At 31.5% G+C, this 10,649-nt stretch overlaps 1 protein-coding gene across 1 annotated transcript; it reads right to left on the reverse strand.

Moving 5' to 3' along the window:
- Positions 1 to 352: 352 nt before the first annotated feature.
- On the reverse strand, positions 353 to 1,319 carry LOC134268682 (microfibril-associated glycoprotein 4-like). Its single transcript, XM_062750925.1, has 3 exons — positions 1,175 to 1,319; positions 590 to 729; positions 353 to 499 (listed from the first exon to the last, which is right to left on the reverse strand). Exons 1-3 carry the CDS (start codon positions 1,317 to 1,319, stop codon positions 353 to 355), a joined length of 432 nt encoding a protein of 143 aa, XP_062606909.1.
- Positions 1,320 to 10,649: the final 9,330 nt, after the last annotated feature.

Consider the following 10,649-nt stretch of genomic DNA (forward strand, 5'->3'; position numbering starts at 1 on the left):
AAATGCTCAATTGATCGTTCTGCTGAGGTGAGCTATTATACCGAAATCTAACCTAGTGTTCCTGTGGTCGGTCCATTCAGGTAAAGTCTGTAGTTGTCTGTCTCGTTGGTTATGGAGAACTCCCCGTATTGTTGATAAAGTGTGATTCCATTTGTCAGAGTAATGGACACGTAGAGAGACGACTTATTTTTGGTTAACAGATGAATGACGTCATTTCCTAAAAAAATGTTTTAGTAATATTGATTACGTAAACCTATAGAGGAATAAGAAATAACTGATTTATAAAAGACAGCCATGAACATGCACATTTTATATATGTAAAAAAAAATCGAAACGATCAAAGTATATGTCTCTACTGAATTTCACATATACTTAAACTAAAGTAAACCAAAATGCATATACCCAACCAATAAGATGAGTTAACTGAACCAAATCCCTCCTTGTACTTATTCCAAGTTCTGCTGAAATCGGTTGAACCGTCAACACGCTTTTGTATAATCTGTGGGATTGATTAAGAATTGTCATTAATGTTATTAAAACAATAGTTATAAATCCATGCACTAATTGATAGAATAATAATTAAACTGACCGTCCATCCTCCACCCTTTGTGGTCATATCACACTGGACGTTTACTGACCATTGGTTGTTACGGGGATAAATAGTGTAAACAGTAGACACTGTATGGCCATCAGCGAGCAACGCTTTACAATTCAGTGGACATTTATTCCCTAAAATTATAAAGGAAATGGAGCTAAAGAAAACATTCTTGAAATATAAATATTTATGCATAGGAATGTGTATCTAAGCTGCAACTCTTTTCAATCTTTCGAGTCCAATCAGGTCTTTTCCAGCTATTTATATAAGGCCGTATCAAATCATAAAATCTAAGATTATAATTAATAATTAGACATTCAAAATTTATTTCACATTTAAATCACTAGAGAAAAATATTTTTAAAAAATCTCAGTTTTCAGTAAAATTATTCACTATTGTGAATTTCCTATAGTCCTCATGCATAGGGGCGGTGTATAGTCTATAACTTTTATTTTCTTTTCCTTTCTTTTATCATATCTTATTTTCATTAAACGTTTCATATTATTCAGTAGCTGCAATAAATTATATTTAGCGGAGGTCGTTATGTTCGTTACGTTTATTATAATTGAAATGAAATACCTTCAGATCCCAGATTGTAGTACCTCCATCCTACTACAACTTCTGTTAAGTTACCCGGCTGGCATCCCGAGTAAACTCGACATTTATTAGCGTGCAAATTGACGCCAAAATACGTACAACCTGGACCACACTTGACTGCACACATGGTTACTGAATATGCGTCATACTCTTCCAAAAGATTTTCTCTAATTAAAACGTTGTTCTTATCTAATTGAGCAATATACCGTTTCGACACTGATTCGGAAAGCCTAAGTGAAGGAGCAACCAAGGTCCAGAATAAAACAATGTAACAGTAATTATACATCATTACTTTTTCTCCTCTTTTTGAGTTGTGATAAGCGATATCCATTTTTCACTATTTAAGTTATTTTGTAAACAGATTCTTTATCAATTCCTTATCTGATTGGATACATTTGCTAAGAAATCGAAAAGAAGGCGGGTCTAATTAATTAAATGACTTGAAATAACATCAGTGGTTGTATTGAATTCAACATTTTTTTCATACTTTAATTTGAATTTATAGTCTAAAACACCTGGCATTCTAATACCGGTACATGTTTTTTGAAATATTGACTAAAATACTTCTATGGTACAAACTTCTTGTAATGAATCATGAAAACCAACTCAAGTATTCATTTGGGGTTGGGAACCATAATTTCTTTGATTTTCATATTTTTTTTTGCAGTAATGGATATCGATTGTTCTTTGTAGGCAAATGCAGGAACCATCTTGCTGACAGTAAATATTTACATTTCCCAAAGTCTTTTCTGAGATAAAGGTAGCATTGTTAAGGCTTAAAGAAGCAGGCTAGGCTTAATATAAAACCTTTAGAGGCACTTAAAAATTGCCAGTTAAATTCCATACAACTGGTTGTAAAGAAATTACTGATCACAATGAACTTGTCAACATGACGTCACTTGACGTATTTCATGTGCTATGAGAGGCAGATTGAAGATTTTTTTTTAATTGTAAAATTCGTTTTATTATTAAACAGAATGGCATTTACAGGTTCAAATTCAACTATTTATACCAATGTATATCCTTTGTTTAGTGCAATTATTTATTAACCATGGAGAGAATGTATTTAATTAAATTTTCGTTTTTTATGTACAGGTTAGGTATATTTTACACTATATGCTTCATTAAATCTTTCTTTTGCAAGGGCATACACTAATTAAATCTGAAGAACCTTTTTTTTGAATAAGACATATTTTCCTTAATTGAATAGGGTTGCTGCATGCTTTCTTTAAACCAAGAGCGTGATTTTATAAGTACATGTATTCAAAATATATCGACAAGGTCCTATTACGAGGGGCGTTCAATAAATAATGTCATCAGCTCCATGACATACAACATAGAAATCATATGACATTAAGCTTGACTTTTTCTAATTATTGAATCTTTAATGAATTGAAAACAGTTTATGTGACCACTTTTCATCGCATAATTTCATTGTGGGAAGCTGGAAAACAAGGGCTACTCGAGACACTGCGTTAAAAATGAATGGTCAAGAATCAGTAAATTAAAGCTGCTGTAAACCTTGTTAATTTCCCAAAAATATATTAACTGAAATATGTGAAATTTACAGCAACTTATGTTTGTTTCATACACACTTTAACAGGTGGATTTCAATTAATAAAAATTATATAATGGTCATCAAAAATGGGTACTCTCCTTGTCAACAAGGACATACAACAACTAATGTATATTAGCGATAATTCAAAAAATTATCACAGATTATGTTTTATTGACTTTAAGTTACATAGTAAATTTGATAGTCATCATATCGGGGGTAGTTCACACTGTTTTAAAGAAACATTTGATTGTGAAAAAGTTTAATACGCAAATGTCACCCTATATTTATAAATATGAGTGAAAACGAGAGCGTGTAGAAAATCTAAACAATTATTTTTAAAAAAATCAAAAATTTGTTGTTCAAATACATATATAGAGAGGCAGTTCAATTTATGGAGGAGTCTAGAAAGCAAAATATTTGCCAAAAAATTGAAAGGTTTATGAGATGAAGGAAACAGAATGAGGAATTCACTACATTAAATTTCTTCCTGACAGCGTCCAAATCCACAGGCCATGAAGAGTAAAGGAGTTTTGGGGTAAACAGAAAGTTAATGTTTTGTCACATCAACAATATTTGCCAGATCTTTCAATCTTTGATTTGTTTCATTTCCCAAACTTAGGAAAACACCTTTCAGAAAGAAAAAAACAAGCACAGCAAATCATAGGATCTGCCATTTTCCAGTATACGAAGGGTCATACTCTAAACTGTGTTCTAAACAAAATTAGAAATTGAATAAAAATGTTACGGACATGTCTTGTAATTAAAAGAGAATATTTTAGTTAAATCATTAAGACAAAATCATAGAAAAGCGATTTTTGTTTCTTTTCGAGCCCTGATGACATTATTTATTGAACGCCCCTCGTAACTTGAAATTTTAACTATTAAAAGCAGCAACACTTTCAAAAAAGTACAAAGTGTGTAGAAACAATTTATAGCTTGAATTTCTAATTTCAACTAAGCCCTTGCGACATTGCAATTTGTTTATGGCCTACATTCAGTTCATGTACTATGTATTCATAACGTGACTCTCATCATTGGGACAAAACTTAATACTGTACAGAGTGAGTTATATTATACTTTTCTTTAAGTCTTTAAGTTTTGTGATAATATAATAGCTAAATAAAAACAAATCCAGTTTTTTTTTTTAAGATCCCATTTTCCGTTGATTTCTCATGGTTAGCCTTTATAGATGTACAATTTAAATAAAAAGCTGATTACTCATATATTTCTCAGCTATGTTAAGGAAGGTCAGAGTTCATATTCCTTGTATACCGTATTGGAAGTTTAATTGGGACATCATTGAAATTTAACAAGCCACAAAAATTAATTAACGACATGATCATGCGTAAATAGCAATTTTAATTTATTTATTTTATCAATTATTTATAAAATCATGTAAAATTGCAATACTCGAGTAATAGAAGAAAATCTTTCGTCAAAGATGACGTCATCAGCCTTGATATGACGCAGTACAGGTGATCCAGAGGACTAGATTCACTTGTTCAATTATGTCAAGAATGCTTAAATAAATATTATATCATTGCTAATTTTCAAAAGGAAATAATTTATTAAATACAATGTGTATACAACATAAATTTATCTAGTAGCAATGGAGCTGCCATCGTCGGAAACCCACGGGTGATCTCGTCTTTACTTATCTCCCGTGGGCAAACTTTCCGAAAAATCGTCGTATGTAATTAAATATGCATGGTTCATTTGATTGGCCGCTTCACAGAGTCGCGATTCCATACAACGAATTACAGTTCACGTTACATGTGCGTTTGCATGTTCGGTATTGCCGAAAAAAATGAAAAACTCATTTCGTAGCTAACACAGCTGATAATTCCACTCAACGGTGCATTTTGAAGTTAGAAAGAGGTACTCCTATACAATATCTGACGGATATTAATGTCAGTGACCTGTACGAATTGACTTTCATAGTTCTAAATCAAACTTCGCACGTTTTAACGAGAGTCAAAATATTTACCATAAATAGCAAAGTAATAAACGTATTTTCAAAATTGAAGAGTTTCAATTTTTTGATTGGTTGACTAAAAACAACAAAATAGCATATTTTACGGTGATATTTTAGCGAGTTTGCCCACGGGTGATAAGTAAAGACGAGATCACCCGTGGGTTTCTGACGATGTGTGCTGCACAAGGAATATAGAGAATATCGCTAAAATGATGAGCGTATTTGTTATTTACATCAGAAGTGCAAAGGCATAGAAAATGTTTTTTGAGCTGAAATATGGAATATTTATTGCTTATATAGTATAGGAGCAGACACTGGAATGCATAACCATATTTTTATTTATAACAGAATTTAAGCGAAGGGAAAATTTTTAGCTATTATAAGCATTTTCGGCAAAATTTTCAGTACTTCGCAAACAGTACTGACTAGCTCCCAGCACTTTTTGGGTAGAGGAAAAAAAAATCTTTTAATGTGTATCAATTTTTTTCTTGATAGACAAGCGTATGCCCTTGCACTATGCTCATTTCCTACATTCAGCTTAACAATTCTATATTCTATACAAGTCACATGACAAACAGCGATACATGTGATATAACTGGTAATAACTACGCCCTAGTCCTATCCATTATTGATAGCTACATTACATTTTCTACAAGTATTCAGTTGCTTTGTTAATTTTTTTTTTGAATAAGTAATACATATTAAAACGGCGCAAATGTCACGTTTTCTATATCGGTCATTAACATAGCTGAGTTTTTTTTACATCTTGAATGATGCTAAAAAGTAGACGACACATGCGTTCCTTGGAGCACTCTAGTTTGCTTTACTAAGTGAATAGTTTTGGTTTGGCTACAACATGTATTATATTTATGTTTTTCTATTTTAAAGTTCTTACAAAGATACATGGGATTTTCCTGCTTATCCCACTAGACATAATAACGATCCATTTCAAATTAAAGGCTAAGGACTTCTAACAAGATCATTGTTCTGCTCCCACACTCAATGTTAGTTTAAACAATGCTTATTTTATCGCAAATTCTAAAGGAAATTACAGACGAAAGTATTAACTTATTACTGATATGTGGTGAAGACTAATGGTCATTTATCTAGAAATTTTTGAGTAATTTAAGTCTAATGAAGTTATTTTTTAAGTCTGATTACTGCGTACAAAATTGTCTGCCCTTTTAAAAACGTTTGAGCATTTACCTATAGGACACATAAAAGACACATATAAGATATTCAAATAAATGACTATAGGAAGCTTTTTCGATTAAAAATTTTATGGTCAAATTACAATTGCTTAAGTTTATAATTGATAAATGTAGACTGTTAAGAGGAGTTAGTGTATTTGTAAATTAAAATTAAAAAGAGTCCACTTAAATTAAGTGTAGGATGTTGAAACCTCAAACATTATTTAACCTTCCTCCTGATCCTTTTTTTTAAGTTTAAGGCAAGAGAAACATTTCGTGTGACAAAAATCAGTCTTTTTTTGCACTTTATGTTTTCCTTGCTTCAACTACTTCCCATTATATTCGCTTTATTCAAATGTGAAATGTCTGCATTCTTTTAAAAGGATGAGAGAAAAAATATAAACTAACCTCTACCTGTCTACTTATCTTAAATTAATGATTATCCTTGCACGCGAATCTTCATTCATTTGTCAGTCCGATTTTATGTATAAATGAATGAGAATTGCGCTAAAAAGACAACGTTTTTGTTAAAGATAATAGCTTTAGACGAGAACAATTATACAATAACCACTGAACAGAAAACTCCATCTTTATTTGAGTAAATATAACAAAGTTCCAATCTATAAGTAAAAGAAGAGAAAAAAATGACACTTCATCAGTTTCTAAGACTATCATGTGATATACGAGGGCCGTTCAAAAATTACGCGGACTTGTTGCACAGAAAAAAATATTTGACGACATAATCGGGCAAAATGTCACACATAATATAAAAGAATATTTGCTTATATGGTCTTCAAAAGTTAAAATCAAAATGTGGTTAATTGGTATCAATTTTGAGTGATTTTTCAGGACATATCATTAAGTCACGGAGCAGCAAAATCTTCGACGTCACAAGCATTATAAAAAAATATGTGATGGAGCTTTCATTTTCTCAACATTTTCCCAAGAGTATCTGTACAGTTTTAGTTACCTTATATACTCAACATCCAAACACATTTCTTATCAAGCTTAAAATCTATTAAACAAGTAAAGACTATTCTTTTTTGTTTTAAAACCAAACAGTGCAGGTATTTATGAGATATAGTGTGATATTGGTGACTCTCAATCACGCATTCTTTACCAGTCCGGATAAAGTTTTCGTCGATAATCTTCTTCCCGTTCCCCAGTATAGCCTTTTTACACAGGTCTTACGGTCTAAAATTTCAATTTGCTATTTGTGGACGAATGTCACGAATAGCCTATGTTTTATTATGGATATTTTGGGTATATGTTGGCGATATCTTGAGCATTACACATAATTTTACAAAATGTGGTGCGCCGTCAATTCAGACAACGTCATTTTCACAGTCGTTTTCACGGGAATCGCATCAGAGAAAAATCACTATATTTCTGTTAGTACTTCAAATATCACGTCAGAAATCTATTTTTTCATAATAACAGAACAATTTAAAGATACATTTGAGAAAATTGTCGAAAAATATCGCGAATTATAGAAAACTAATGAGTAAAATTTTGGATTCCGCATGCTTTTGCTTCAATTTTTTTGTCGTGCTTCGTACCTCTCCATCAGCGATATCAACATACCGACAATTTTAGTAGAATTTAAAAAAAAACAGAAATTTTGCCCTAAATTTATTGGAATCTTTAGGATACATATTTCTGTGAAATTTCATAACTATATGACGTCTGTAAAAGTAAATAATAGCACAGTCCTCGTAATTTTTGAACGGCCCTCGTACATACATTTATTTGTTATATACACCCGATCCCACCTGCTATGTATTGCAGGTCTTTTTTTACCCTGCTTCTATTTTCTATTGTTTTATGGACTTTCGATCTTGAATACTGTTCGCTATCTCCATATACCGTATCTTAAAAAGACATTTATCTAAAATGAGAAGCATTTTTTTTTCATTCTATTAAGGACATTTTCTGATAAACTGGTTATTGACAATAAACAAAACCAATGTGAATAATTTACAGTTTTTCGAAAAGAAACGTTTTTCATATCATAAAATACACATTATTAAGGAATAATGTTTCGATATTTGAAATAGTTTTTGTAAAAATTCTTTTGTCGCTCAGAAGATTAGCTGAATTAAATAAATTGTTAACATTGTCCTGGTGAGGTGAAATGATGATCAACAAAATAGAAGATAAGCGTTTAACTAATCATGTAAAATCAATTATATGTGTGTATGAGGGGAAAAATTGCTAAATAAATATTGTGTAAGACACAGCACTAATGTTCTAGGATATGCATCAAATTGTACTTCATTAATCATATTTTGCAATAATAATGAAGTGAAAAATGAAGTTAACAAACAGTTGCGAATCTAAAACGTCAGTTAAAGAAAAATATTTCAGGAGCAGGATCTCCAAATAACATCATAGGTGAGATCAGGTGTCATTGAGGAGTAAGCATTTTCTTACGATCGGCCAAGTATATGCTTAACTGAAAAGTTTGATTTAATTATAAATCACGGATATCGTCTATACTAAAAGGAAAATAATTAGGTTCTTCATATCATACCTGTATTACTTCATTCAATAGCCCCTACGATTGAAATGAATATTAAATGGATCCTTTGTTAATTTTAAAATACTCAAGGATAGTATAATACTTTCTACATTAATTAATTCGTATTAACTCACTTATCTTATAGTTATCTTATAAAAAAATTCAATTCTGATTCTTCGACACCAGAATAGAGGCTCAGATTTATGATTATGAATATTGCAAATCATAGGCTTCTTTAAACCCCAACATGTTGCTGAAAAATTAATGCCGCTAAGACAATCCGTTTTTTCTTCAACTTCTTTATGTCAATAAAGGACAGGGATAATGTAAGTACATGTAATATTCTTAATCACAAAAACATACAGTCTTGTATTCCTCCATATTTCAAGTTAAAGACTGCACCTTGTATTTCCTACAAATATACATCGGCTATTGCCTCCAAACTTTTCAATTAAAAAAAATTACATGGCCTGGATATCGAGTATCTGAAACATAATCCTCCATTGTGTTCATGTTCTTCTTCGCCCTATAAATACAACTTCTGCTACATGGACATGTTATTACAGGTGGTGTAAATATAATTAATAAAGAGGACGTTAGATCCTTTATTTTAAAAGGTCTTAAATATAGGGAGCCACGATTCTTCAACTGGCGTCGGAATGTCATAAATATTATGGAATCTGTTGAAGATTACGCAAAAAGATGGGCTAAATATGTACAAAGAAGAGGTAAACATTTTAATTGTCTCTTCTAGATGTTAAGATGTTAAAAAATATAGTTATTACGACGGTGTGAGGAACAGTCTAACTGTTCTGTTTAAAATAGCCCTTCTGAGATAAGTGTTAACAGTTTGACTTTACAGTAAAAATGATATTCTGTAACAATATGTCACAGCCGGACTATATTTATTACTACATAAATATACAACAATAACACGGCTGTGGCTTCTTTTGCATTTCTATTTCAATTATTTTTGATGATGAATATAACAAGAATAATAAGTAAGAGAGTGACCTGTAAAATAAATGAATACACTCATACACTTACACTCACACATTTAAGTTTTTTTTTAGAATATTTCTACTGTCCCCTTTAATTAGATAATTAATTGATAAAGCATTTAATCTTATTTCAAGCAACGGTGGTAAATTAATTCTTACCGAATAGACAGGTATTAAGTTTTCTTTATTATTAAATAAAAGACTATATGGACAAGGGGATTGATCCTTCCTTCCTCCTGACTTTCTTAGGGTGGGTTGAGTTATTAAGGGTGTTTGGCGCCAAGCATGCGTATTTGGTTCCAAACTAGTAAAACCACTAAGACACCTCTCACACTATAATATCAACCAATCATACAACTCCAAGCCACACCCATTCTGACACAAACATCTTTGACCTTTCACACTTTCAAACCAACCATTACGCATTCAACCTCATGAATATCAATGAACGACTTCATGAATGAACTGAACACGAAGTAAATTCCAGAATTTACTGTGCTGTATAAGTGAAATAATGATGATGGTAATGAAATAATTAGTAGATTAGTTCACAAATCATTAATACATAAATTATTTAGTATTTATTACAATATTAATTTATTCACCCTGTGACATTCTCCATCTCTCAGAGGAAAATGTCTCCTTTCATTTCAAATATGAAACATATCACATCTGAAATAAAAATTATCATTTAATTTAAAACTTTAACTCATATCCTTAACACTTGATCTTTGAAAATGTCTTCTCCTGTGAGCAAGAAGATCTGTAATGCATTATTAACATAAGTTGTAATGCTAATGATCAATCAAAAGAACAAGTATAATCAAAGTAAAATCGAATACACCATTCTGAAAAACAAAACAGGATAAGTATCCTAAAATAAACTGGTCGTTAGTGAAAATTCGACCAACATTACCCTGGTTCACAGACGATTCAAATCTCCTTAAAGCATGGTGTAGGTCAGCGGAACGGAAATGGAGAAATGACAAGCTTTAAGACTATTGATAACGACAACATGTTTAGGTCGGCTAAGCGAACTTACAGGAAACATTTAAGATTTAGCAGGTCTAAACATATCAATTCTGCTATCGCTGAATGTGGCAAAGATGTATCCAAAATGTATAAACTGGTCTTTGGTTTGATGGGGAAAGTGAAAGATAACCCTATGCCATGGAATACAAGCGACGAACTATTAGCTGATGACTTCAGTTA

The sequence above is a fragment of the Saccostrea cucullata genome, unplaced genomic scaffold, assembly GCF_032062105.1.
Source record: "Saccostrea cucullata isolate Sc308-1 unplaced genomic scaffold, CSIRO_AGI_Scuc_v1 ctg12984, whole genome shotgun sequence".
In the NCBI taxonomy this organism is placed as follows: Eukaryota; Metazoa; Mollusca; class Bivalvia; order Ostreida; family Ostreidae; genus Saccostrea; species Saccostrea cuccullata.